Source organism: Anolis sagrei, chromosome 1, assembly GCF_037176765.1.
Source record: "Anolis sagrei isolate rAnoSag1 chromosome 1, rAnoSag1.mat, whole genome shotgun sequence".
NCBI lineage: Eukaryota > Metazoa > Chordata > Lepidosauria > Squamata > Dactyloidae > Anolis > Anolis sagrei.
The window spans coordinates 118,520,345-118,547,208 of NC_090021.1; the positions used below are offsets into that span (position 1 = coordinate 118,520,345).

The window sequence follows — 26,864 nt, forward strand, 5'->3', positions numbered from 1 at the left end:
GTTGCTACTAACAGTTTACTAAAGGCTTTTTGCTAAATAAGAGCAAGGATCTGAACCATTCTATTATAGCACTAAAGCAGCTGGTATGGTTTAGTTGGGTGTGTTATCTACCTACTGTATAAAACAAACCACTCAGTTTATAGTTGTTGAGCTTTGCATTTGCTTAGCTTGGCTCTGTCTAGAGCTGATAGCTCGTCAGAGCTGGTTGCAGCAGGTGGCTGTTTTGTTGCTGGGAGCTGACACGTGGTGTTTGGAAGCTGGAAACTGAAGCTTAAGTCAACGCCAAGAAAGACTGCTTATCTAAACTACAGTAGACCCCGGTTATTCAACCTCCGCTCATCCGACACTCTATTATCCAAATGCTATCATGTGGCCGATTGGAAGCATTACACCTTTGATATGTGCTCATGAGAGCGGCTGGCTTTCTTTCCCATCGCAAAAACTGGGAGGAGAAGGAGGAAAATGCATGTCTAAAGGGATGGGAGAGAAGGTGGGTAAATCAAAAGAGGAAGAGAGATGGGAGGGGAAAAAAGAACGGAGGAGGATAAAGGGAAATGCGATGGCTCTTCTTTTCTCTCTCTCTCTGCTCTTGGCGCAGGCAGAGCCTTGCTCTCCTGTTTTGGGGACTTCTCTCCAACCCAGCCTTGTTTCCAAATTGAGAGGTAGAGGTGGGGGTGGGGGGGGGAGGGCTTATGGCTGGGTTGTCAAAGAAAGAAGTCTCACTGAAGAAAGTGTTTGTTAATTATACTGCGGTGAGATCAACTATTCTGATTTGATCATTGTTGAACTAAAGTGAACTATTTTCTTTTCTACTTAAAGCCACAACTGATTCATGTGTATTTTTGAGTTCAGGGTCACACTATATTAAAGGGGGCTGAAATATCTTTAACAGGATATGTGCTTGCTTCTGTGATCTGCTATCACCAGTCTGACAACTTCTGCTAAGCATTGGCTTAGAAAGATGAATATTTTTGGACCTAACCAATGTCATTTTTAATATACTTCACTTTTGTGTCACAGTGAACTTACTTTGAAGGCCATCATGGTGTAGTGGTTTGAGCATTGGACTACAACCCTGGAGGATTCAAGCCCCTGCTTAGCTATGAGAAGCCACTGGGAGATCTTGGGCAAGTCATACTCTTCATGCCTCAGAGGAAAGCAAAGGCAAATTTCACCAGAAAAAATCTTGTCAAGAAAATGTTCTGATAGGATTGCCTAAGAATCACCGTAAGTTGGAAATGACTTGAAGACACACAATAACAAGAACATAGTTTGCACCTTCACAAGACTAGTTATCTTGTACACTTCAAATGGTAATAGTACCAACTGAATCTGTTTCAATTCCAACAAAATGAGGAAAGGTTGAAAGCACAAGGAGAAAATACTTCTGCCTGGTACTCTATATGTTTTGGGGGGAAAGATATACTTCTTTTAAAGTTTAAGAAAGAGATTGTGCAAACCAACTTATGATCATGCAGCTGGACATTTCCTCCTTCCTCCCACACCTGCAAGACCCTCCTATCTCCCCATGCAAATTTGCATGGGGAAGACTCCCCAACTGCCAAAGGTTTGGGGAGCATATTGTGTGGCTGTAAATGGGAAAGAGAATCTGTTCCACTAGTGGTGTCCATTTCACTTTTGGATGCACTCTAGATCTAACCCAGTGTAAAGAGAGTGAGCATTTCTGGTGCACAGAAATCAACTGCAGTCCCATTGCAATGCAAATCCTGTGCTGTTTTGCCCCAATTCTCCAGCCATACTCTTTTCAAACCTCTTCCCACAACTTCAAACAGGACTGGTCTGAATCTGTGCACTTTTGGCCAAGCTAAAAGTGCTGGGAATATACATTTGAAACTACAACCATATAAAAATATATAGGTCAGATGTTTTCAGTGAATTCAATCATCAATCATTACATTTGCGATCTTATTTTAAAAAGTGGGGCACAAAATAAAGAATCTGAAGCTGGACAAAAATCACAGAGAAACCTTACCAAGTGGAGACCCATAGCTCAAAGATAAATCCTTGAACATTTTCCATCCCCCAAGTAAGCAAAAACACTGAAAGCAAGGAAATCCTGCAGGAATCAAAATAAGAGCTGCATGTCTCATTAACTGTGGAAGCTTTATAGAAGGCACAAGTCAGGAGAAAAGTACTGATAAAACACATTCAGCCCAAGTTTGCTTAGATTCACTTAAATTCTGTTCATAAAATATTGTTTGTATCTACTTTGTGGTGGCAGTAACAGAATCTTCTTTACACTCCTTTGATTTTCTTTGGAATACTTGATCTAGCTAACCATGTGCACACAATCATTCCTCTGTGAAGCTGAAACATAAGGGAAGCCTGTGATCTAAAAGAAATATTTTATGGCACCCAGATAGTTGCTACAACCTCATTTCAAGAAAAAAGCTTCACATACAGTTTCAATGTTTACTACTTTCTAATTCTTTAAATGCCACCATTGTGCAGACCAGCAAATATATTGCCCCTGAACAGGCAACAAGGAGACAGCAATTTCAGCATGTAGGAGACCGCACTTAATGGCTGGCTCACTGAAGCATTACTTCAGTAGTAGCAGGAAAATAAGCTAAGCCATGAAGCATCTGTGCTAGTAATAAAATTAAATGCTACAGAATCTTATCAAGAGGCACGATGCTATTGAAAAAATATGTCACAAATCAAGAAAGGGTTAGGACCCTCAGAAAAATATTTCCACTTGAGAAATATTTCTTAACAAACACAATATAGTCCTGTACATGCTTACTCAAAGGCTATTCCCACTAAGAATCCAGCAATATAGGTCACATCCCTGAAGTTGATCCAGAATGGGGTACTCCAGATCACCAGCCGGAGACTCCACACAACCAGCCATCAAACCGGCTTGGTAACTAGTGGGTGTCCACACTAGTCCAGGAGCTAGTCCTCATAGTCCAGTTCAGTGCCACCCTTACTGTCCCCATTGTGTCCATGGCTTAGTGGCAACCAATGGGTGTGAAATTGCTGGTGGTCATCACTAGCATTACCTGATAGCGGATGGAGCACAAAAGTGACGTGAGAGAGGTAAAGGAGGAAACGAAGAATCTCCTTTCCTGCTTCCTTCTCTGATTACTCCGGCACTCTTCTTAGCGTCAGTAGATGTCATAAGTGACAACCACCGGGGAAAGTGGGATAGCCATGTGAATAGCCATGGCTAGTTCCAAATATGAACCCGCCCAACAGTTTACGCAGCCACAAAATGTGAGCAAACTCTGGAGTTTCAGGAAACCTCTGGAGCATCTCCCAACATTGTTCAGCACAGAACAAAGCTGTATTAATTGGCCTTGGAGGGAACAACTGGGCCCTGTGGACACCACAGACCCCATTTACTCCCACCCCAGCTCATTTGGTCCATGTAGATGGGCCCTTCATTTAGTGAGGATTGTTCCTATGTAAGTGGTTTCAGGATTGTAGCAATCATAGCACTTAACTGAATACATAATTATTGTGAATTTCATTCCTGATTTCCCAAAACTACTTTAATTTTATTAAGTATAAGAAAAACAGTTCATCCTTGAAAGGAAGTTTTATACATAGCCCTTTTGGACCACAAAAAAAAATCACTAAATTGATTAATTTTCTGGCATTATTAAATAGTCTCCCGAGCACTCATAAAAAAGAGTGGTTAGTACCCACACACCTTTTTATGTTAGCACTTTAAATATGTAGGGTTTCATATGAAAAGCTTTCCTACTATGCCTTTCAAGAAAGGATGTGGAGTTCATAATTTTTAATTAAGCTGGCTGCAACCAGTTTGTATAATAAAGTTTAAATGTATTTGAAAACATACACTGTAACAACCCTAGCTTTGTTTTCAAAGAGCAGCTTATTGCTACTTGATTTCAGAGGAAGAAAACTTATCTCTATTTCTAGGGACTATTCACAAAGCAATTACGGGCTGGATATAACAGGTATCGCAGGCAAGGGTTGAAAGCCCAGGCAATATTTGCATTCATATATATTTCAAAAATAGTTTTATTAAGAAAATAGTGGAGAACAAGGGGGGAAATCCAGCATATCAAGGAGCATAAATGAGAAGGGTTAGCAACTCAAAATATTTGCTTAAAGAAATTACAAAAAACGCTATTCACAATACTGTACCATTGCCATATTCTCTACAGTTTCTATGTCAGAAGAGACAACTGTTTTTCGAAATTGATGTACATATCACTATTTAAATATTTCAATACAGAATGCAACATGCCAGCATATAATATGATGGTGGCTAAGTAATTATCAAGAGAACTGCTTCAACATCCAGGGAGGCACAGCCAAAGTGATGATGCAGACGGGACAAGATGGTCCTTAATCTTCAGCAAAATAATCCTCCAGCCCTTCCAGCTCCATTTCTTCTGGCGTATTTGAAGAGGAGAGTGTGGAGTTTGTTGCTATGCTTTTCTGGTTGCTGTACTTTGGCTGGGAGTTTTCAGGTTGCCTTTGTTCTTTTTTTACTTCCTTGACACCACCAAGCAGCTGCTGACTCTCTACAAAATACTGATTTGGATGGTTCAGAGAAAACCCAATGTCAGTGACCTGTGTAAGAAATAAAAGGAAACAGGAATGTGCTGAATTACAAAGTCTCAGAGTTATAATCCCACAAGTTTCCCGCCATTCGTAGCACAGCGGAAAGGTAGGGGGAAACACTTTTCAGCTAGTCCTGCTCTTGACCTCTCTCTTACCACCTCCCTATTCCCCACAAAACCGATCTGCAGAGCTATACACTAAAATTTCACTTGTTCAAGCTTTGAGACAGCTTTCAGAAGGTATTAGTTCAACCTCCTTGAAATAGTATCCATTAAAGCTGCTAAGAGCCAAAAGATGTTTTGATACCTGGTCACCCTGTTTTGTTGAAATGAGAAACAAAAAGAAAAACAAAAGAGAAAAGCGACTCAAGCCTTAAAGAGATGATAAAAGAGTGGGGAAAAACACAAGCTATAATTTAAAGAAGCCATTACAAAGACAAGGGCTATGGGAACTACAGGCATTACTTTTGTTTAGGTTTTTTTATTATTATGATTTCTTCAAGTGTAGGAGTAGAAGCAACAAAAGCTATAGTAAAAGCTCCCATTGTATACTTACCCACTTTACACATAGTGGCTTTGCAGAATTATGTTGTGGGGTGCCCAGAGAATAGACTGCTAAAAGAATAGTGGTCTAGCTACTAAATTACAGGAGTTTCAGAAACAAATACACTCCTACCTTCCTCCTTGGAGGAGTCGAAGCTCTCTAAAATGGGTTAAGATGGCTCTTAACAATGCTGAAGATTTTTGTCAGCACTTTGCTAACACCGCTTTCAGCAATTTTGTAAATATGGATATCCCTCCTGCTGTGGCAATACAATACATACTTTTTCCAGAGGCTGCCCTAGGCTTGGGAAAGTCTTTCTGAGAGAGACTAAAATGGCTGTCTTTCCATCAGCAGGCAAAGACTTTTTCATTCCAACAGGCTTTTGAGAAATTAAGGTTTTTATAAGGAAATAGTTTTTCATACATTGATGTACTATTTTTAACTGTTTTGATTTTAAACTGATTTTTATTATTTGTTATTGGATGTTTTAAATTGTTTTTAATGTTATTGAGCTCTCAGTTTTAACGATGACTTTTTATGTTTGAAATGTATTGTCTTTGTTTTACCTGGTATGAAATCCTAGAGTCGGAGGGAATCCTAAGGGCTATCCAGTCAAACCTGCTGCCATACAGGAATGCACTATCAAAGCATCCTCAACAGATGGCCATCCAGCCTCTGCTTAAATGCCTCCAGAAAAGTAAAACCCATCACCCTGCGAGGCAGCATATTTCCCTGCTCTTACCATCAGGAAGTCCTTCCTAATTTTTTTTCATGTCAGAAGCAACTTTGGAAACTGCGAGTCACAAACCCCTGGTGGCACAATGGGTTAAACCCTTGTGCTGACAGGACTGCTGACCGACAGGTCAGAGGTTCGAATTCGGGGAGAGCGGGTTGAGCTCCCTCTGTCAGCACCAGCTCCCCATGTGGGAACATGAGAGAAGCATCAAACATCCGGGCGTCCCCTGGGCAAAGTCCTTGCAGACGGCCAATTCTCTCACACCAGAAGCGACTTGCAGAAGCGCCCTTCCTAATGTTCAAGTGGAATCTTTTTTCTTGCATTTTGAATCTATTGCTCCATGTCCTAGTTTCCAGAGCAGCCGAAAACAACTTGCTACCTTCTCAATGTGCCATCCATTCAAATATTTAAACATAGTTATCGTGTCCTCTTTCAGCCTTTTCTCCAAGGTAAACATACCCAGCTCCCTAAGCCACTTCTCATAGGTCTTGGCCTCCAAGCCTTTGACCATTTTGATTGCCTTTCCAGCTTGTCAATATCCCTCTTGAATTGTGGGGAATTGGACACAGGGTTATCCTAGGTGAGATCTGGCTAAAGCAGAATAGAGTATAACTATGACTTTCCTCTATATCAATACTATATTTCTGGTAAGCCATTTTATGTCCATTGCTCCTGGAAAAAAAGAATCAACATAGTGTACTGGTGCGAGCATTGGGTGATGACTCTGGAAACCAGAAACTCCATTCAGCCATGGAAACCCACTGATGATGATGATGATGATGATAATAGTAATCAAAATAACAATAATAAAACTTTATTTCTATACTGCCCTATCTCCCCGAAGGTACTGAGGTCAGTTCCCAGCATATAAGGCAAACATTCAATGGCCAAGAAGAAAATCATACAGACAGATTTTTAAAAAGCATCATAAAATACAATAATCCTACTAAAGCTCAACAATAAAAAACCAATTGCAATTATAACTCCATCAGACAAGGTTCAACAAAAACCAATGGCCAGGAATACAAAATGGGCATGGTCAACTATAAAAGGGCTGGGTAAGGGATAGTGCAACAGTGTATCATAGGCCAAGAAAGTGGAGAAAGTGCAGAACAGAGTACTAACTGATGACCTAGGGACTGGGCCTAGGGACTAATCATTCTCAAAATCCTGGTAGAAAATATGAAAGATGGACAGTGTGGGGGCTTGGCCTAATCTCCCTGGGGAGGGTGTTCCAAAGACGGGGGGGAGCATCACCAATAAGGCCCTCTCCATCGTCCCCACCAACTGTGATTGTGACTGTGGCAGAAATGAGAGGAAGGCCTCCCCGATGGATCTTAGGGCCCACGCCAGTTCATAGGGGGAGATGTGTTCACAAAGATAGGCAGGGCCTTACAAAGCCGATTTAGGGCTTTGTGGGTCAAAACCTGCACCTTGAATTCAGACCAGAAACTTATCAGCAGCCAGTGGAGCTGCTTTAATAGGAGCATTGTGTGCGCCCTATAACTAACTCCATTTAGAAGCCTGGTCGCCGTCCTTTGTACCAACTGAAATTTCTGGGCTGTCTTCAAAGGCAGCCCCACGTAGAATGCATTGCAGCAATCCAATCTAGATGACACCAAGGCATGGACCACCTTGGCCATGTTCAAATTCTCGAGGTATGATCGCAGCTGGCGCACAAGCTTTAACTGTGCAAAGGCCCTCCCGACCACTGTCAACACCTGGGCATCAAGCGTCACTGCTGAGTCCCTGATGACCCCCAAGCTATGTACCTGTGTCCTCATGGAGAGTGTAACCTCGCCAAGCTCAGGTTGCCACCCAATACCCCAATCACTGACTGGAGTCCTTCACAATCAGAAATCAATTCCTACCACAACTATGTCCCCAACATTTAAGAGAGATTATGCATCTTTCTTTCTTTTTTGCATGCTCATTAACACAAGCTATGTTTAAATCAGTTCTTTAGAAGTAAGCCCTAGTTATTTTAGTCCAAGGATGTTACTTTTTCTATTGAGAACAAGCCATCCACTTTCATGGAGATTTGTATAAACCATGGATGATTCTAAGCAGATAAAGCAAGGCTAAACTTTTAAAGGAGATGAGATGTGCATTTTGTTGTCATTTTTGAACTAGTGTTGAAAATGTTATGTGACTGATATATTCCCTCCGCTTATAAAAATGTTCAAACCCTAATGATAGCCTCTATTGAAGGAAAATCCTAAACACGGATTTCACTTAAAAGCAATTCCTCCTCCAGCAACACTAGATCATATAAAAGCAAAAGCAAATGTAAATGAAAGCAGAACCATATACTGTGCCATGAGAAAAACAGCAAAGCTTGTAATCTAGAATGAAACACAGTAAAGGACTCTGGATTTAAAAACAAGTCTCTTTTTCATCCGCTTTATATTTCATCTATTAAATCTTCAAAGTTTTCCTTCCATTCTACCCATTCTAAATGGTGTCCTTCACACAAAGCTTGGCATCCTTTTAGTGTGATATTGTGTGATTTTTAAAAGAAGCTAAAGCTATGATGCTGAATATGTGATCTTGGGGTTTTAATCAAGAGCTGGCAAATGACAGGTGATAATGAGGCAAGATGGTATTACAAAAAGCCATATGGAATTATTTTAGGTGTTGTAAACTCTAGTACAATTTCTACATTCTCGCCTCGCTTTATCGAAAGAGTGTACTTTTTCTGAGATCCAACCACCTAGAAACTGAGAAGACAACCAACTAATCAAGAGAAATATTTTTCAAGAAAAGGAAGAAAAGCAAAAACTAATCATGATAATCAAAAAATAATCATGGCATCTTTGGGAAACTACATGAAAAGTAGCATTTTCCCTGATACTAAGGGGTGTGCGCATTGACCATTTTTAATGGCTACAACTCTAATTAGATCACTTGCAATTTAATGGGCTTGACAGCTTACTAGAACACTTTGGCACATTCATTTTATTACATTTATTAAGACTACTGGCTCTGCCAAATTATTCATGATAGCAAAACATTTATAGCTATTCAAGCACAAAGAACATGTTTATTTGGATATAAATGTGCCATTTTATCAGTTAAGTCAAAACATATAAATAATTCACATATAAAAATGAAGGAGAACATTTGTTGCAATGTGTCTCAAGGGAAAAGAATAACTAATCTCCCTTGTTTCGTCCTAAAAAAACCAGGGCTATTTACCTTTTCCTCACAATGGGAACTTGCTGCCCTCTGACAAAAAGAAGCAACAGCTACTGATGAAGAAAACAAGCATTGTTTTGCTACTTTTTAAAAAGACTGCAATCCTGCACATACATCCCTGTTTGGCCATGAAAACACACTGGGCAGATCACCTTGGGCAAGTCACACTCTCTCAGCCTCAGAGGAAGGGAAAGGCCACCCCCTCTGAAAACCTTGTGACACATTACCATGAAGTTAAAGTGAAACCGAGGGAACCAGAAGAATGTAGGCCCCCATTCACTAGGTTCGACTGATCTGTGCAGTGGGTTAAACCCCTGTGCGACCAGGACTGAAGACCGATAGGTCGCAGGTTCGAATCTGGCGAGAGCACAGATGAGCTCCCTCTATCAGCTCCAGCTCCTCAGGTGAGGACATGAGAGAAGCCTCCCACAAGGATGGCAATACATCAAAAAAATTCTGGGCATCCCCTGGGCAACGTCCTTGCCGACAACCAATTCTCTCACACCAGAAGCAACTTGCAGTTTCTCAAGTTGCTCCTGACACAACAAAAAAGACCTGATCTGCTAGATAACATCCCTGTGGATCTTTTAAACTATGTTAATGGCCTCATGTACAGTAAAAACTGATCAGTTGAGCTATCTCCTTTTTTTTATCTATCAATCATTCTGGATGCTTTCATGGCTACAAAATGAATTAAAAGTAAATAACATGATGAACCAGCCACATTGAAAGTAGTAAATTCTAACTTATACCACACATTGCTGATATCCTTAAGCCATTGTTTAATTTCATTTTAAGGGATATTACATTGCTGCCACCTATGCCTCGCACACTGGGGCACTGAAGGTAATTCATGGGCGGCACTTTTTTCACCTGTGGCACAAATATTCAAAGCACAGCTTTTGCTTATAAATTCATTTTCAAGTTTGGTGTTCAATTATAAAAGGACATTTTAAATTAAATTTCATTCATATGAAACCTGAGATGCAATGCAATAACACCACTCCCAATTCTCAAAATGTTTTCAAGTTAAATAACTAGGGAAAATATTGAGTTACAAGTAACAGAAATATTCCTTAGGAAAAAAATTGAGAGGTATAAGCTTTGAAAAGTTTGAAAAGGTCTATTAGAGTGAACTTTATTTCTCTTCTTGCCATGTCCCCATCTACACTGACCATTTAATGCAGTTTCAAGGCAGTATAGAATAAAATGGTTTCACTGTATAGATCAGTGGTTCCCAATCTTTTTTTAAAACTCTCCAATATTTAGTACCAAAAGGGTTACGAAGCAGTTTTTGGTCAACTTTAGATCCGGTTTGGTTATTTGGGGTGCTGATTCAGAAAACTGCATTGGATAGACTACATCAGCTCTAGTTTCTGATACAGAACATATGCTATCCAGTAGTCGCAATCTGCTCATCCACAGAAAACCATATTTAATAAGCCTTGGCACTATAAGAGGATTTTGCGAGACCAGTCGCTCTCATTGCAATGGTATAGTAACGGTGAGGTCACGGTCCATATTTTAGTTCTTGCAGACCACTGGTGGTCCATGGACCACAGATTGGGAACTACTGGTATAGATGATTACATAGGAAATCCTGCAACTAGTGTAGATGGAAGCTATATCTGAATAGCTTCACTTAGCAACAGAAATGAAAATGCCTTCCTATGTATGGAAATGAACCAGATTTTCAATTTAATGCAACGCCAATGCCATGCAAAGGACTGAATTCAAAACAAGATTATATGGCAAAAAAACAGGAATTAGTAAAGCATAAAATCAAGAATATGGGGGCCTTATCAATGGCTATTATCCATAATAGCAGGGGCGGTATCCGTCTGCACTGAAGATCAGAAAAGGTTGTTATTGTTGTTGGAGACTCCTCCATCCAGCAAGGAATTCAGCCCCATTTCCTGAAATAATCTGGAAGTTGGGAAGGTGCCCTACTCATGATATAAGCCTTTGATCCCACTAAATGAAGTTCCCTATGTTTTCACTTGACATCAACTTTAGCTCTGAACCTTTTGGTTTACTTCATGGGAGCCTTATCAGTTCATGGAGCACAGACATTCAAGTTTATATTGGGCTTCCATGCCAACTTATTCCTTCTTCTGTCTGTCAGGCTCTGGCACTACATTGCATCCAAATCACGCTGACAATGCAACAAAAGCAACTAGCACTATTGCACTGACACTTGCTCTCTTCTCACACCATGGCATTTCATTACTGTTTGTGGAATTATCTTCATCCTAGATCAAGATTATAGAAAGGCCCACAGAAATACACCCCATCGGCCATTTCAAGGACCACAAACAGCTTCCCTAGCAGAGCTGCATCATGATAATCAAGTGAGACCCAAATCCCAATACAAACTCACTCAATTTTTATTTTGATCTAGACCTAAGCAGGACAGTGCCAAAGTTCAGCATAGGATAAGATACAACTTATAAATATGACCTTAAGGTTCCCCGTGCACACATAATTTTTTAAATATCTATAGAACAAGAAAAAATATACTCAGAGTGCATAAACAATGAGTGCTCAGCTGATTTCCTGCCCCTTTCTCACATTTCCTTTAGCTTAGGGAAACTAGCAAAGTTGACATGGTGGCAACATGCCCTATATACTCATGTATAAGCTGACCTCATGTATGAGGGCAGGGTTTGGGGCCAAAATTATGGACTTTGATATGACCTATGGATTCATTATGTGAAGAAGGGAAAGCACAAACGCCACCTCAGGGAACCACCCAAATTTGGCCATTTTATTTTACAATTTTATTTTACAATTTTACCACCCAAGCATTAAAATGCCAGGAGTTGCATCATAGCAAAATGAGTAGAGTGGGTCAGTGCTTCTTTTGGGTTCATCCAGAATAGATTAGGCTCTTGCCTTATTGATAAGCAATATGATAGTTTCATTTTTAATAAATGCTCACACTAACTAATGGATAAGTCAAACCAGGTTTGGGGAGTTGATTTTTGAATGGAATTTCTAGACTTCTACATGGATATATAGGGTAGTTAAGCTATGCATGTGGTTCATTGCTGTTTTGCTCTCCAATACATCAGAAAAGAACCAAAGAGCTAGAAGAGTGTCTTAACATGGCAGCCCCCATCCGTAGTACTCTCTTGCTGGCCCAAGACGAATTCCCTACTTGTTGCCATGTGTTAAATACAGGTCAAAATTGGGCTATCTATACCATCCAGCTTGGCTCTTCCCTTGTAGAAAAGAATACATACATACATGCAGTTGTTTATTTACCAATATGTATATGTATATATGGCATTGAATTTTGCCTTTATGAGGCCATCTTGAGTACCCTTCAGGGTGGGAAGGGTGGGGTACAAGTGTGGTAAATGAATAAATATAATAGCACATACATACATACATAATTAATTAACCAATTATTTTTATGTACTATATTTTTAAGGAACCGAGGGTCTGGATTTTAAAGAAACATGGGATTGAAATGTGGAGCTGTGAGGAGACAGCATGAGTGGACATCAAATGTTATTGCTTTGTCTACTTCATTTCATTTACTAGACCCAACACAATCCAATTCCCTAAACACAAACAGTTCTGCCACAAAGCCATGCTGCATAACTTTTGACGCATCTTGTTGATTATGTGTACTAAACAATTTGCAAATGCAAAGTGCCTACTCATACACAGAATCAAAGACAGATGCTATATAATCATTAAGAGAGCATAATTAACAACGCATGGCAGTACATGATGAATCTGAATAACAGAAGGCCTAAAATTTCGCACTGTAATTCAGACAGTCTTGGTAGAGAGAAGAAAACCAATTGAATGATTAAAACGAAAGAAAAAAATGAAACATCCACTCACATCGTGTGTCAATTCAAAGTATTTCTGACAGGCCACTTGGTAATGCATTCCTTTCACCAGGTCCAAAATCTAGAAAAATCAAATATGTACAACAACAATGTAAATATCCTGCAAGGGAAACATATTACCTTATTGATAAGCAATATGATAAAGGAATCTACATTCTGCCTTACTTTTAGAAGTTACAAGGTCACAACACCCCTAAGCAAGTTTCTCTTGCCTTATCATAATAGCTAAATTATTCAAAGAAAGGTTTGACCTTCCATAACTTCTGGAAAATGGAAGTTGGGGAAAATGGAAGGAAAAAGGAAGAGGGTCCAACCCAGGGCAAAATAGATGGATGGTATCCTTGAGGTGACTGGCTTGAAATTGAAGGAGCTGGGGGTGGCTACAGCCGGCAGAAAGCTCTGGCATGGGCTGGTCCATGAGGTCACGAAGAGTCGGAAGTGACTGAACGAATAAACAACAACAACAAGAACTTCAGATTCCACAACTGCTGTTTGTATTTCACAAATAAAACTGGGGGGAAATGAAGTATGGTATGTTATTGTCAGGATATGTATCATATTTCACAATTTCTTCCATTATTTTGAACAGAGACTTAGCATGTGAGTGACTAAACATGAACAACTCAGATGATAATTGTTTTATACACAACTTATTTTTATATGTGTGTGGCACAATAAGATTATGTTCACCAAGTCGGGAAAAAAATGAAGTGGGTAATTTACGAAAGAACTTGCAGAAAGCAATTTGTTTCAACCTTCTCTGTAAGATCAGTCCTCAAAGTAAGCTGTTTCTACTGACGCTCCTTGGAACCAGAAAGGGAATTGTCTATTTTGAACTCCTAATAGAAACATTGTTCTATCTCTTGTAAATACAATTTGCTTTCCAATTCTACCTCATGTAATCTCTTCTCTCCTGCATAAGCACTCATTCTTATCAGCAAAATGCAATGCCATTTGAAAATATAAGTTCAATGTCATTTTTCTCCTCCATCGTTACATAATTAAACTGTATATTTACTGCTTATCAAACATAGTGAACTTCTGGACTGGAGAGATAGCCCCAGAAGAGTGAAAATTCTTGAAAAATGCAAATTTCCAAATGCTTTTCCAAAGGCTGACCTTTCTGTGTCAAGCACAGCAATAAACTCAGCACAAATCCCTGCTGTCCTCATTATTGGAAGCTGCCTTATAGTTATTGACAGATGTACAAATAATATTTGCTGAATGTTTCAAACTACAATGCTGCCAAAGAAGTGCTTACCAGATCTGTTTTTGCTGTTACAAGCCCAACTGATTAAATGTCTGCCTTTCCTGTCCTTTCCTGTTAAATACCATGTGGAAAAACAAGTCAACCCACAAGAGAGTATCAAGTCTGGCAATGTCTCTGTGCTTTTGAAATGAAACAGATAATAATATTTAATTTGGTTCAAAACATTCTTGGTTTTGCCAATCAGATCTGTTAATGTAAATACAAACAAACAGAAACTGTACCAAATGGAAGATTACTCTGTAATATACAGAAAATTGGCTGCATAAATTGACTTATAGGAAATTAGATTTGTCTACTGAAAAAAAATGGATGCTATAGTGGAAATGCTAAGCTAAAGCCTTTAATGGCATCTGACTTGTCTGATATTTATGACAAAAGATTTTAACTAAGAAAAAGTTTTCCTCATCTTCCTGATAGGCCTCTTCAGTTGCTAAAGGAAAATTGAGTACAGTGGGAACAGTTGCTGTTAGGAAACATGCACCTTGCTATATGCTGTATGGAGCAAGTGTGGGGGACATTGATGAACTGCATCTCCCAGTAGTCCTAGCCAGCAAAGCCAATGTGCTGGGATAGATGGGTGATGCAAACTAATAACATCTGAAAGGCCACACATTCTCCATCCTTGGTATGTACAATAGTGATGTAGATCCAAAGGCATCTTGCACAAAGGAAGTCCTGGGTCCCCCCCCCCCCCCCCCCGGATTTTCTCATTTCTCTTTAGTTGTCCCCCATTTCAGGCAACTCCTCAATTCTTAGGCATATTCTTTGCGGGGTCCAGGTTGTTATAGGAAGAGAGAGAGCCAGAGAAGTCTTAATAGATGAGATTCACTCATCTCTTGACTTAGAAACATAGACTCACAGAATTGAAAGAGGATCCAGTGCAATCCCCTTTGATCATGCGGGGGTACACAAAGCACTCCTGACTGATGGCCATCCGGTCTCTGCTTAAAAACCTCAAGAGGAGACACCACCAGACTCTAAGGAGGCAGCATATTCCACTGCCGCACAGCTCTCACTGTCAGAAAGTTATTTCTAATGTTTAGGAGGAATCTTTCTTTCTGAAATTTGAAACCATTGCTCCCTGCTAAAATCAGAGAATAATATCACCACACACAAGCTGAAAATCCTTACCTTAAGCTTCATAATCAATTAAATTTAGCATCAGTTTCCTAACTCATTAACTCAATCTCAGTTTCAAACCATTTCCTAAGCAAAATAGTTACTCCAAAGCTCAAAGACACAAATCTGTCCAGGAAGGATTTGCTGCATTTTACCTATTTCAAACATTCACTTTTTTTAAAAAGGTACTTTAAAATGTGTTCAAGATGCAGCTACCTTTCCCTTTCCCTTTTCCACAGCATCCTCCTGCCACTCTTCAGCTGCCCACTTGCAGAGTTCAAGTGATTTATTCTTCTTCAAAGAAGACTGAGACTCTCAGTAGACATGCCTTATACAGGAAGTCACAGCCTTCACTTTTCAACTATTGCAAAAGAAATTTACAAGCAGCTGAAAAGGAAGTGTCCAAAAAGAAAAAACAAAGCAGAGTATTTTGGCATCAAGAACTGACGTGGTGTCCCTTTAAGTCAAAAGGGGAGTAACCCATGCACGCAAGCAGTCCTTCCTTCTGAAACCACGGTTGGTGGTTGAAGCATGGAGGAATAGGGGTGTTGTTTTAGTGACTTGTGTTGGGAAAAGCATTCAATTCCGTTGTACAATGTACAGTGACAATAAAGCTATTCAATCTTTCTAAAAAAAAAAAAAAAAAGATGCAGCTACCGAAACATATTTAGGCCTTTTTTTAGTTCTAGGTCAGCCCCTTGACTTGTTCTCATGCAGCTTTGCAAAGACCTTAGCTTACATAAATAATCACCTTTGTTCTTTCTGTGTCTTACTTCTAATCTTCAATTTCAAAAATTCAGGGACACTCAAATTTTATACCCTACAGGGATTGAACTTATTTTTCCTCTCTAAAATTACTCCTTTTAACCTGCTATAAAGATAATGAAGGGAATGTTCCCTATGGCAAAAACTTTTGGAATGTAGTGATATTTGCTACATTGGTCCATGAGGATCTACATTAGCTATCATGCAAATAGCATACATTCTCATAAGGATAGGTTTTTAAAATTCCCCTTTAGCAGCTAATAGTGTGCAGGTATGAAAGTGGAAAAAGAGTATCCCCACAGTATAGGATATTATGGCTCCAGTGTCCATTACTTTCTTGGAAACATGTTTAGGACTATGAGTTTAATGAAGCTCTTCTAATGAATGCAAAAGTTAAGCCTTTAGGATTAGAGATAATGCAGGGGTAGTAAGCTGAAGTCCTCCTATTAAGTGCTGCCTAATTTTCAGTGGACTACCTAAGAGCTGCTGACAGAAGCCCTACCTGAACATATAGCCAACTTGCAAAGAAGCAGCTGACCATCAACCCCAGGTCTACAGTTTTGTTCTGATATTCGAGCACTGAATGACATGTTGGAGAGGAGAGATGATGTGTTTGCATTCTCCTTTTGGACATTACATATGTAAACACCAAGGGGCAACAGGTGCACTTACTCTATGCTTTACATTTGCAGTATAACAAATGGAAAAATGATGTCCAAACAGCCATCCAGAGTAACTTTATTTACTTCGTTTCTTGTACAATGATATCTGAACCAGCAAGGCATCTGTGACTGTCTTAGGCAAGACTCAAAATCACATAACACATATTAATTATGCTTGAACTAGCACAAAGGTGATCGTGAATTAGTGAAAAAGACTTACGATATTTATTTATTTAGTTATTTACTGTAGTTATATACTGCTTTTCTCACCCAGGAGGTGGGGGGGGGGGGGGGCTCAAGTTGGTTTACAACATACTAATGGCAAATATTCAAGGCCAACATAGTGTACACAAAGAAATCATAATAACTAATTACTACATATAACTATGAACTTAAAATCAATTAAAACCATTAAACATAAAACATACATAAAATTTAAATATTCAGACAAAGCATAAAATCATCCGAATATAAGCATTAAAATCCCATGATCCAGAAATCGTATACCATAGCTATTCCGAATTGTCATTGCACATGTTCCTTAATTATTCTTTTTGTACTTAAAACTATAAATGTCACCAAAGCTGCTTCCATCAAATATTGACTCAAAAGGATAGACATGTGTGATTTGACACAAGCAATAGTTTGCTTTAATCTATTTAATTAATTTCCCACTGTGTTGATTAAATCAAATGGTGATGTCAATCAAATCAATTCCAGTTCGAGATTATAATGCAACCAAATGTGGAAAGGCCAAGGATGAGGGGATTGAGGTAAATACATCTGCAAGGTGTTGCAAGTATTTCTGTTATTAAAGCAAGATGTTTTGCATACAGCATGAGCACAGCTTCCTTTTACCTACTCTAATAAGCTTCACTTTCTTCCAATATTTTAGCTGTACATCTTTCATCAAAGCCATCCAAAATGAATAGGGGACATCCAGAATGGATCGGAATGACATCATCCTAGTAAATCACTTACAACTGCAGAGTTTTGTTATATCTATTTTTATATTAATGCATTTTAAGGTAAAGGTAAAGGTTTCCCCTTGACATTAAGTCTAGTCGTGTCTGACTCTAGGAGGTGGTGCTTATCTCCACTTCTACGCCAAAGAGCTAGCGTGGTCCATAGACACCTTCAAGGTCATTTGGCTAGCATGACTGCATAGAGCGCTGTTACCTTCCCGCCAAGGTGGTACCTATTGATCTACTCATATGTGCATGTTTTCAGAATGCTAGGTTGGCAGAAGCTGGACCTAACAGTAGGAGCTCACCCCGCTCCCCGGATTCAAACCACTGACCTTTCATTCAGCAAGTTCAACAGCTCAGTGATTTAACTCGCTGCGCCACTGGGAGCTCATTTTAAAGGGGATCTAAATCATATGACAAAAGACTGTAATAAAAGGGAGCTGCAATCCTATACATCAGGGGTGAGAGTCATGAAGGTGCTGTTTCACTGAAAACCCCAGCGGAGCCTAGCCAGCAGAGCCAATGCTGAGGGATGCTCAGAGTTGCCAGTTGCATGATTCTCATCCCTACTGTACACAGAATCATAGAATCATGGAGTTGGAAGAGACCTCGTGGGCCATCCAATGCAACCCCCTGCCAAGAAGCAGGAAAATGGCATTTCAAAGTAAATCCCAATGAGCTTAATAGGACTCACGTCTGGGCATGAATGCACAGGATTGCATGGCAGCTCAATAAAACTAAGTATTTATAAGGTAAAAGTATATATGAATTAATTAGTTGTTAGAACTGTGTATCATACAGGACAATTAATGCATATTGCAGTATTTGTCACTTGCAGAAACAGCTCACACTTTGTCACACAAGACTTAAAAATTCTCCAACTTATTGTCATTAACGCCTACTTTTATTAAAACACATGCAGTTATAAAAAGCTGCAATAAAGCAGAACTTTGTCCTTGATGAAATATCAAAAAAGGGTATTATAATATTGAGAAACTGAACCATCAATCTCCTTGTCAGTATTGTGAAAGAATAGTTCTTAGGGGGGAAAATCATGCTGAAACAGACCGAAGAAGTATTTTGCATGCATTGTCACACGCGGTACAGGAAATGTCTGATGCCACACTACTGAAGTATGAGAAAAGAATGTTCCCTACCTGACTGATCCCAGTGGGAGGGATTTTATACGACTGAAGCTTCTGCTTGAGCAGTTCAGGATCACTGTGGCGGAATGGGCATCCTGAAAACAAAGAACACAAGCAAGCCCACTCACAAGGCTATTTACCCAGGCATTGATACAACATCACACTTGAGAAGATGGCTAAGCCATTAATCATTATCTTCACAGCTTATTAATGTATGTGTTTTTACAAACCCAACTGCCCATGTACACAATTGTTTGATTCTTTTTCTAAATGATTAGTTCACTGGACAATATCATGGCTCCCCGGGCTCAAGAACTTACACCGTGCATTAAAAGAAGCAGGCCAACGTTCTCATTCATTTAGGTGAAAAACATCCAGTGGCTCCCTTGTAAATATCAAAATTCAGCCCCCAAAGTGTGGCAGCTACACCAACAAAAAAGGCTGAAATAGTTTAGATATAGCAAACAAATGAAAAAGTAAAATATGTTCTTAAGTGGTGTTCAAACAGCTATGAAGGTTCACCACTGGACGGGTGAGCAAACAATGCTTCTTATACCATAGATCCACAGAGGATAAAGCCATCAATGGCTACTAGTCACAATAGCTGTATTTTAGTTCTAGTATCAGAAGCTATATACCTTTGAATACTTATTACTGCAAAAGGAGGAGAACGTTACTGCATTCCTGTTTGCTTATGGGCTTATCTATTTGGCCACTCTGGGAACCGAATCTTTGGTCTGATCCACTAAGACTCTTTCTTATATTCCTAAATTACACTAAAAGCATTTTGGTTCAATGTTTTCACTGGTACAAAAAAAGTAAAGGTTTACCCTTGACATTAAGTCTAGCCAATTCCGACTCTGGGGTGTGGTCCTCATCTCCATTTCTAAGCCAAAGAGCTAGCGTTGTCCATAGACACCTCCAAGGTCATGTGGCCAACATGACTGCATGGAGCGCTGTTACCTTCCCACAGAAGCGGTACCTATTGATCTACTCACATTTGCATGTTTTTGAACTACTAGGTTAGCAGAAGCTCAGACTAACAGAGGGAGTTTAAACCGCGGATACTTAAACCACACAAAAAATCATTACTTTGCTGGTAAAGTAATCATAAGCAATATAAAATTGAACTCATTAGATAGCTGTGGCTATGGAACTGTGTTTAAAATAAATGGAAATGAATGAACGCTTCCAACACTTTTTAAAAACAGTACTCTGGTTAAATGTATTCAAGTTATGCATTCCAGCATGAATGACAAATAGATATGAACAGTGATCAGGACAGTCCCTATGTGTGACACACAAAAAACACAATGAAGAACTGTTATTTGCCTTCTTTTCAGATGCCTCCCATACACTTACTTTATCCTAAACATAATTAACAAGTAAATTTTCAAAAACAGAACCCTACTTTAGGGCACTGGAATTAACTGATTGGGAATAAGTGGAGTAAACAAGCCACTATAATTGGCTGGCGACTTTCTATGGAGCAGGTCTCTCACCAGCTGCTGTCGAAGGGGAAATAGAATGAACATGTCTTGTAGTCTGAGTTAGTCTACCAATTCTAAGGTGTCATTCCTCCAAAAGAATTCCATAGCATTTTAGAGAATAGGGGCAAAACATTACTTTTTAATTATGCAACTTGAGGTTTCTATGCAACACAAACTTGTGAGTGCATTTTTGATATCAAATTCCTTCTTAAGAGAATGTCTGCAAGGGAATATCTGTTTTTATATACTGAGACTTGAGACGAGTCAGAGATGTGCACTTTTACCCCATTAGTATTTCATTCTAGAGAGATTTGTAAGATTTAAAATATTTAATATGATTCATGAGAGGAGTCAAGAAAAATCAAATGATGGATTGCCATCTGAGGGTGTGCAAGCTAAGAAAAAGTACTGAGGAACTTTGTTGTTTGTCTTGAGACATCTTAGGCGAGAGAGAAAAAGCGGAAAAGCAGCAGCAGAAGCAAGAAGACACAAGATGCACTGAAAAGCTCAGTGAAGTGCATATTGAACTGCTGCGGAATGAACCTCTCTTGCTTGACCTAGTTCTGTAATAAGACAAATCACTAGAAAAGTAACAGCACACTAGGTTTGACATTGATGGCTGGCATAAGCTGCAAAACTAACTTCTGCCAGTGTTACAACCAGCCAATCAGGGCGCTCCCAAAGCCTCTGGGTCCCCATGCACTGTGAACATGTCAGGTATAAGCACTCACCATGGTAATCCCCTTGGCCTGGTGGATTGGACATGATAATTTTCATGCAGCTAAAGGGAGTATAATCAGTTCTCTTGCCTTCTTTTCCATAGCTATGCCGAATGTTGTAAGCATATCCTTTGTCGAACTGAATAGTAAAAACATTCAAAAGAACAATTATTACTTTCTATTTTAATTGTACATGGCAAAGGATAAGGGAGATGTCTACAATTTAAGCAACTGGAGAAAAGGAAATATTGAGATGTGAACGCCTCGCATTTTATATCTTCTTGCTACAACAATTTGAAAGAAAATATTGAAACTATGATCGGCAATGATCGGTACTTGTTAGGCCCCATCTACACTGACCATTTAATGCAGTTCAAAGTTAGCTTCAAACTGTGGCAGCCAAAAAACAAAAGTGCGCAAAAGAAAGCTCTTAATGCACACCAGTGCTCTGTGGTTTGTGCCATCCCCACCCAGACCTCAAACTGGTTCCAAGATTTCCTGTGTAATCATCTGCACAGCAAAGCCACTTTCTTCAATACAGTTTTGAAACTACATTAAATGATCAGTGTAAGTTATCTATGAGTTGGAAATAACTGTAGAAACTTGGCACTGCAAATTCATTCACAAGTTTTCTACTATTACCACTCCTTCTCCTGGACTTGTTGAATAGAAACCAAGAAATCAAATATGATCAGTTTGAGAAAAACGTTTCAAGCACCATTAAGACCCATCATTTTGTGAGTAACACAACAAGGTTATGCATATCTGTAAAGAAGTAAATTCTACTGAGATCCACAGGATTCTTCCTAGTAAAGAGATCCAGGATAAGCAGCTTTAGGCCTCATTGGACTCTGTCTCAGCTAGAACAGACTCATTGAATCAACAGCATCAACACTTAGATATGATGCATTGATTCAGTGGATTTACTCTAGTTGGGACTAACTACTAGATTTAGGCCTAAGAGTTTTAAAGTCCACATCTATAAAAGTTAATGCTTCTGAAATGACTGAGAGAGTAACCAAACACTGTAATCAACTCAAACTCTGTGGGCAAACATCTGTCCCTTTATACCTTCTTCTCAAATTATAGAGCAATTGGCCTTAGAAGATTTCAGAAAGGTTTATTCCATTTGTTGAGTAATATTATCTATTCCAGTATATATATATATATATATATATATATAGTTCCTTTGACCACTGCGCTCCATGAGACTAAAGCCCCTTCTACACAGCCATATAAAATCCAGAATATCTGCTTTGAACTGGATTATATGTCAGTGTAGACTCATATAATCTAGTTCAAAACAGATGTGGGTTATCTGCTTTGATAATCTGGATTATATGACAAGGTAGAAAGGGCCCAAGACCCTTCATCAGGGTAAGCAAAATACAGTAAAACTTGCCAGCTACAACTCCAGGGGAAGATGGAAGCTGCAACATCTGAAGGACATTGCCCACTTCTGTCGTAAATGATGCACTAATTGAAATAGGTTAATGAAATAAAAGGAACATTCTTTTTTCATTCATTTAAGGTCCCTTCTACACTGCCATATACATCCAGATTATCAAAGTAGGTAATCCACATTATCTGCTTTGAACTGGATTATATGAGTTTACACTGCCATATAATCCAGTTCAAAGTAGATAATCTGGATTTTATATGGCAGTGTAGAAGGGGCCTTGGTCTCATAGAGCACAGTGGTCAAAGGAACTGGAGTGGAGAATATTAGTCAACAAGTGGAATAAACCTTTGTGGAATTGTCTAAGGCCAGTTGCTCTTCAATTATGTGAGTCTACACTTTCATATAATCCAGTTCAAAGCAGACAATCTTACTCTAGTGTAATTAACTGAAGGAAGTATGATTTGTACTTGGATCTTTTGAAAATGTAGCAGTTTACATTCTGCAACAGAACATGTTCTTTTCCAAAGCAAATTCATGTAAGAACAGAATGAACTTAACCATAGTAACGTTTCTAAAAATTGTTATACTAGTACTGAAGATCTATACAATCTAGTTCATCCAAGGATCAATTTATTCAGCTTTCTGGAATATAAACATCTCATATACAATAATCATATTGAACAGCTGAGGCTCCTACTTTCGGAAATTAGATGAATTCCAGATACACATGGCAGGAATTCAAATTAATACTGACAGAAATGCCTTTCTGTTTTAAACGGCAGCTCCTAAAATGTATGTTAAGAAGGAACAATCTGATATAACATTTGTTGCGAACCATTCAGTGTGGGATGTAGGTTTGTGCGCTTAGTTATACAAGATGGGAAAAATAGTATGTTTAAATTTTCATTACAGACTTGTTTGAAGTAATTGGGCATGGAATATAATGATACAATTGCAAGCTTTCAGAACATGCACTGATAAAAATTACAAAGAAATGTACACAATATTTCAGATATCTAGTGACAATGGGATTTGTCAGTGTAACTTTTGAGTACAAAAAGTGTTGCATTTAAGGAAATGCATAACATTTGGAATAACTTTTGACAGCCTTTTGAAATATACACATTAAGTAATCCATCATTATATAATGTAGTTTATTTGTCATTCAATTTCCTTTAGTAGTTTTCCCAAAAGAACATGCTTAAGAAGTGAATTACATAGAATTTAGCTCAAATGCTTGAATCGGGTGGTCTCATAAAAATGCTATAAAGATGCAAAATTCTAAGTTAGACTAGTTTCTCTTTAGATCATATAAAGTTAGACTGAATACATCACTGGCAGAGTAAGTAACCTTTAAACTTAACAGGAAATAGCCCGAAAAGGATAACATGCCATAGAATAAATGCATATGCAGGACTGCAGAGCTGCAGGAGATGTTTAAATGTTAAAATTCCACACAAAATTCCCCAAAGCTGAAATGACAGAATCTAGTGGACCTTGCATTGGATCAGGATCACTTGATTCAGGCACCTGAGCTAAAGCTTTACAAACTGAGGGAAATGTGGCATGGCAAAGTTTCCACTGTGTGCAAACACACCTCATACAAGGTTTTCTGTGGTTTCCTTGTGTCGTTTCTTTACTTGTTCCCTTCTCATGCTAATAATTCCGTACTAGATGTAATGCTGTACCTCCCTCCCTAAAACTAATGGAATAATAAAATCAAGCAATTTATAGGAAACATGGAGCCCTCGGTGGTGCAGTGGGTTAAACCCCTGTGCAGGCAGGACTGAAGACCGACAGGTCGCAGGTTCGAATCCGGGGAGAGGCGGATGAGCTCCCTCTGTCTGCTCCAGCTCCTCATATGGGGACATGAGAGAAGCCTCACACAAGGATGATAAAAACATCAAATCATCCGGGCATCCCTTGGGCAACGTCCTTGCAGACCCAGAAGTGACTTGCCCCAGAAGTGACTTGCAGTTTCTCAAGTCGCTCCTGACACGACAATAGATAGATAGATAGATAGATAGATAGATAGATAGGAAACAGGAAGCAAAAGAAAATGGTTGGAAAACCTAAAATCATATCTTTCCTGTTAGGCAAGGAGATAAGAAAAGCTGAAACACCGAAAGCAAAGCATGCATTAAGATAGATAGATATCCTTAAATTATTTAATGTATGCGGGATCAACTGGGCATAAAAGCCTTATATTTAATTGTTCACCAGACACTATCCATAGAATGGAATTAGTAGTAAGAAATTTTATATTAGGATTGTTCTGGATTTCAACTATTCAGCGTCACTTATTTTAATAAATATCTGTCATGCCCCCACAGACACTTCTGCTATTTTCCCTGAGTTGGGCTTCCCTTAGGACTTCATCAGTTGGTCGGCGACGCTCTCCTTAACGGAAGAGGTGGAGGCAGTCATTTTGTCTCACCTCATTTCTCTCCACTTTTCTGGTTTCCTGGTGATCCCACAGAGGGAAGCTTCCCTCCACTGCCCAGGCAACACAGGAGGCTTGTTGCCAGATCCAGGCTGCCTCCATGAGGGGAAGCCGTATGCACTATGCACATACCTCGCTTCCCTCCATGGAATGGCAGTGCCAACCTGGCGAAATGAGGCGGGGCGAGAGCCTGAGGCCTTGCCATTAAGGAGAGTGCATGCCAGCAGCTTCCGTTGCTGTCGCTGCGCATGTGATAAGGTCCTTAGTTAGAGGGTTAATTCTTTTACTGTATAGATTATGGGTGGGTCACAAAGTTAACTCTTTCATTTTAAGAACTCCCCTCCCACCAGAGGCGGAGCCTCATTGCCACTTCCAGCAGCTTCATTGGAGCCAGTTGAGCAGTAGAACATTTGGTATTACAAGCTAAAGAAACTTTGCCACACATGCATAGAAGACAAGGAAGAAGAGACATGAAAGAAGGCAAAGTTAGCAAAAGTTATAGTTGAGTCAAGCCTCCAACATTTTCGAAAGCCTTTTGGCTGTTTATCCCAGGAGGAGTTAGAATTTGGACTTTTTATTATTAATTCCTTGTGAATTGTTCTTCTGTATAAATCAGCTCTGCTCATGGTGAGATTGGGACACCTTCCAAGATAGTTTGCAGGGGTAGAACAGTATCATTTCACTTTCCCACACAATATACAATGCTGGTATCACAGGGCTTGTCCACATCAGCAAAATAATCCAACTGAAATTCAAATTTTTCTGTACCAGAGGTTAGATTCACCCTGTTAGTGCCACACCGACCTGTAATATACTGCATGGAATTGAGTGGATGTCTACACACCAAATTCAAACCAGCAGTTTTACTCTTCCTCCTCCTCCAAAATGATTTGTCACTGCCTATCTGTCAGGTCTACTTTCACTGCTTCTAATGTCTTCCTGCCAAAGTGCTTCACAGCAGAGCCATGCTTGGAGAAGATATCAGCAGACACCAGCAGAAAGGAAGAGTCAGGGACACCCCCCCCCCCCCCGCCGCCTTGTGTTCCACTGCTTCCCAGCAATAAAACAAAGGAGAAAGGAAGGAAATGGCAAATCACTTGGTAGGAAGAAACCTGTTTGGCCAGAAAGGTAACCAATGTGATGGATACAAGTAGAAAGGAAATTTCAGGGACCTCCCACCCCTCCACATTCTACTACTCGGTGCCAAAAATAAAGAGATCTCTAATTGCAGACAGCATAGACCCCAGCAAGTAGTAAAGACCATGTTTTTAAAATTGTGATGCGTTCCACCCAGCAATGGGTCCCGCCGAAACTATACCTAGAAACTATATCTAGATTATACACACAAAGCAAAACAAAGTAACAGACAGGATTTTCTTGCAAACTGCTGAGCCAGAATTGAGTTTTGGTATATTGCGTTAAAGTCTAAATATTGCTTTCACTGCTATATTAGTTCTACATCATGTGTCAAGATCAACACAGCTACAAAGTGAATATGCATATTTGCCCATGTAGATAGGCTTGACAAAGTGCCTCAGGGACTTCCTTTTGTTGAAGACTGCACTGTACCAGGAACATTACATTCACAAACGCATAGGATGCCTTAGAAGTACAATATAAAAAATCTAATCTGCCAGTATTTCTCTAGTTTACTTAACCTTGGTGTGCACCAATGATCTGATTAGTAATTTAAGGCCTGAGAAAAGAGAAATTTCAGAGGGAAATACACAGAGGCATGATTTAGTTTAATATGCATCTACATTAGCTACAGGGCATAATTAAAACTACATCACTCCTTTAAATCTACATAATTATGTCCCAAAGACATTCTCATTAGTATTTTTTACTTTGCAACTAAAGCAAAAGAGACCCCAGGTCTACAAGGTCAGACTTCTTTATTTTAACTGTAATACAATAAAACTGAAAGTAAAACAGAAGATATATAATACTGATGTTGGTCTTTATAAGAATATGA

General features: G+C 39.3%; 1 protein-coding gene across 1 annotated transcript in view; it reads right to left on the bottom strand.

Annotated features, from left to right (window-relative positions):
• Nucleotides 1-3,996: 3,996 nt before the first annotated feature.
• Nucleotides 3,997-26,864, bottom strand: part of PRIM2 (DNA primase subunit 2) — a 91,774-nt gene continuing 68,906 nt past the window's right edge. Inside the window, exons 11-14 of the mRNA XM_060752803.2 lie at nt 21,057-21,183; nt 18,848-18,930; nt 12,899-12,967; nt 3,997-4,572 (exon numbers count right to left, since the gene is read on the bottom strand). Of these exons, the coding sequence (XP_060608786.2) occupies nt 4,345-4,572; nt 12,899-12,967; nt 18,848-18,930; nt 21,057-21,183 (507 nt within the window). The 3' untranslated portion in view covers nt 3,997-4,344. The remainder of the gene's footprint in view (nt 4,573-12,898; nt 12,968-18,847; nt 18,931-21,056; nt 21,184-26,864) is intronic.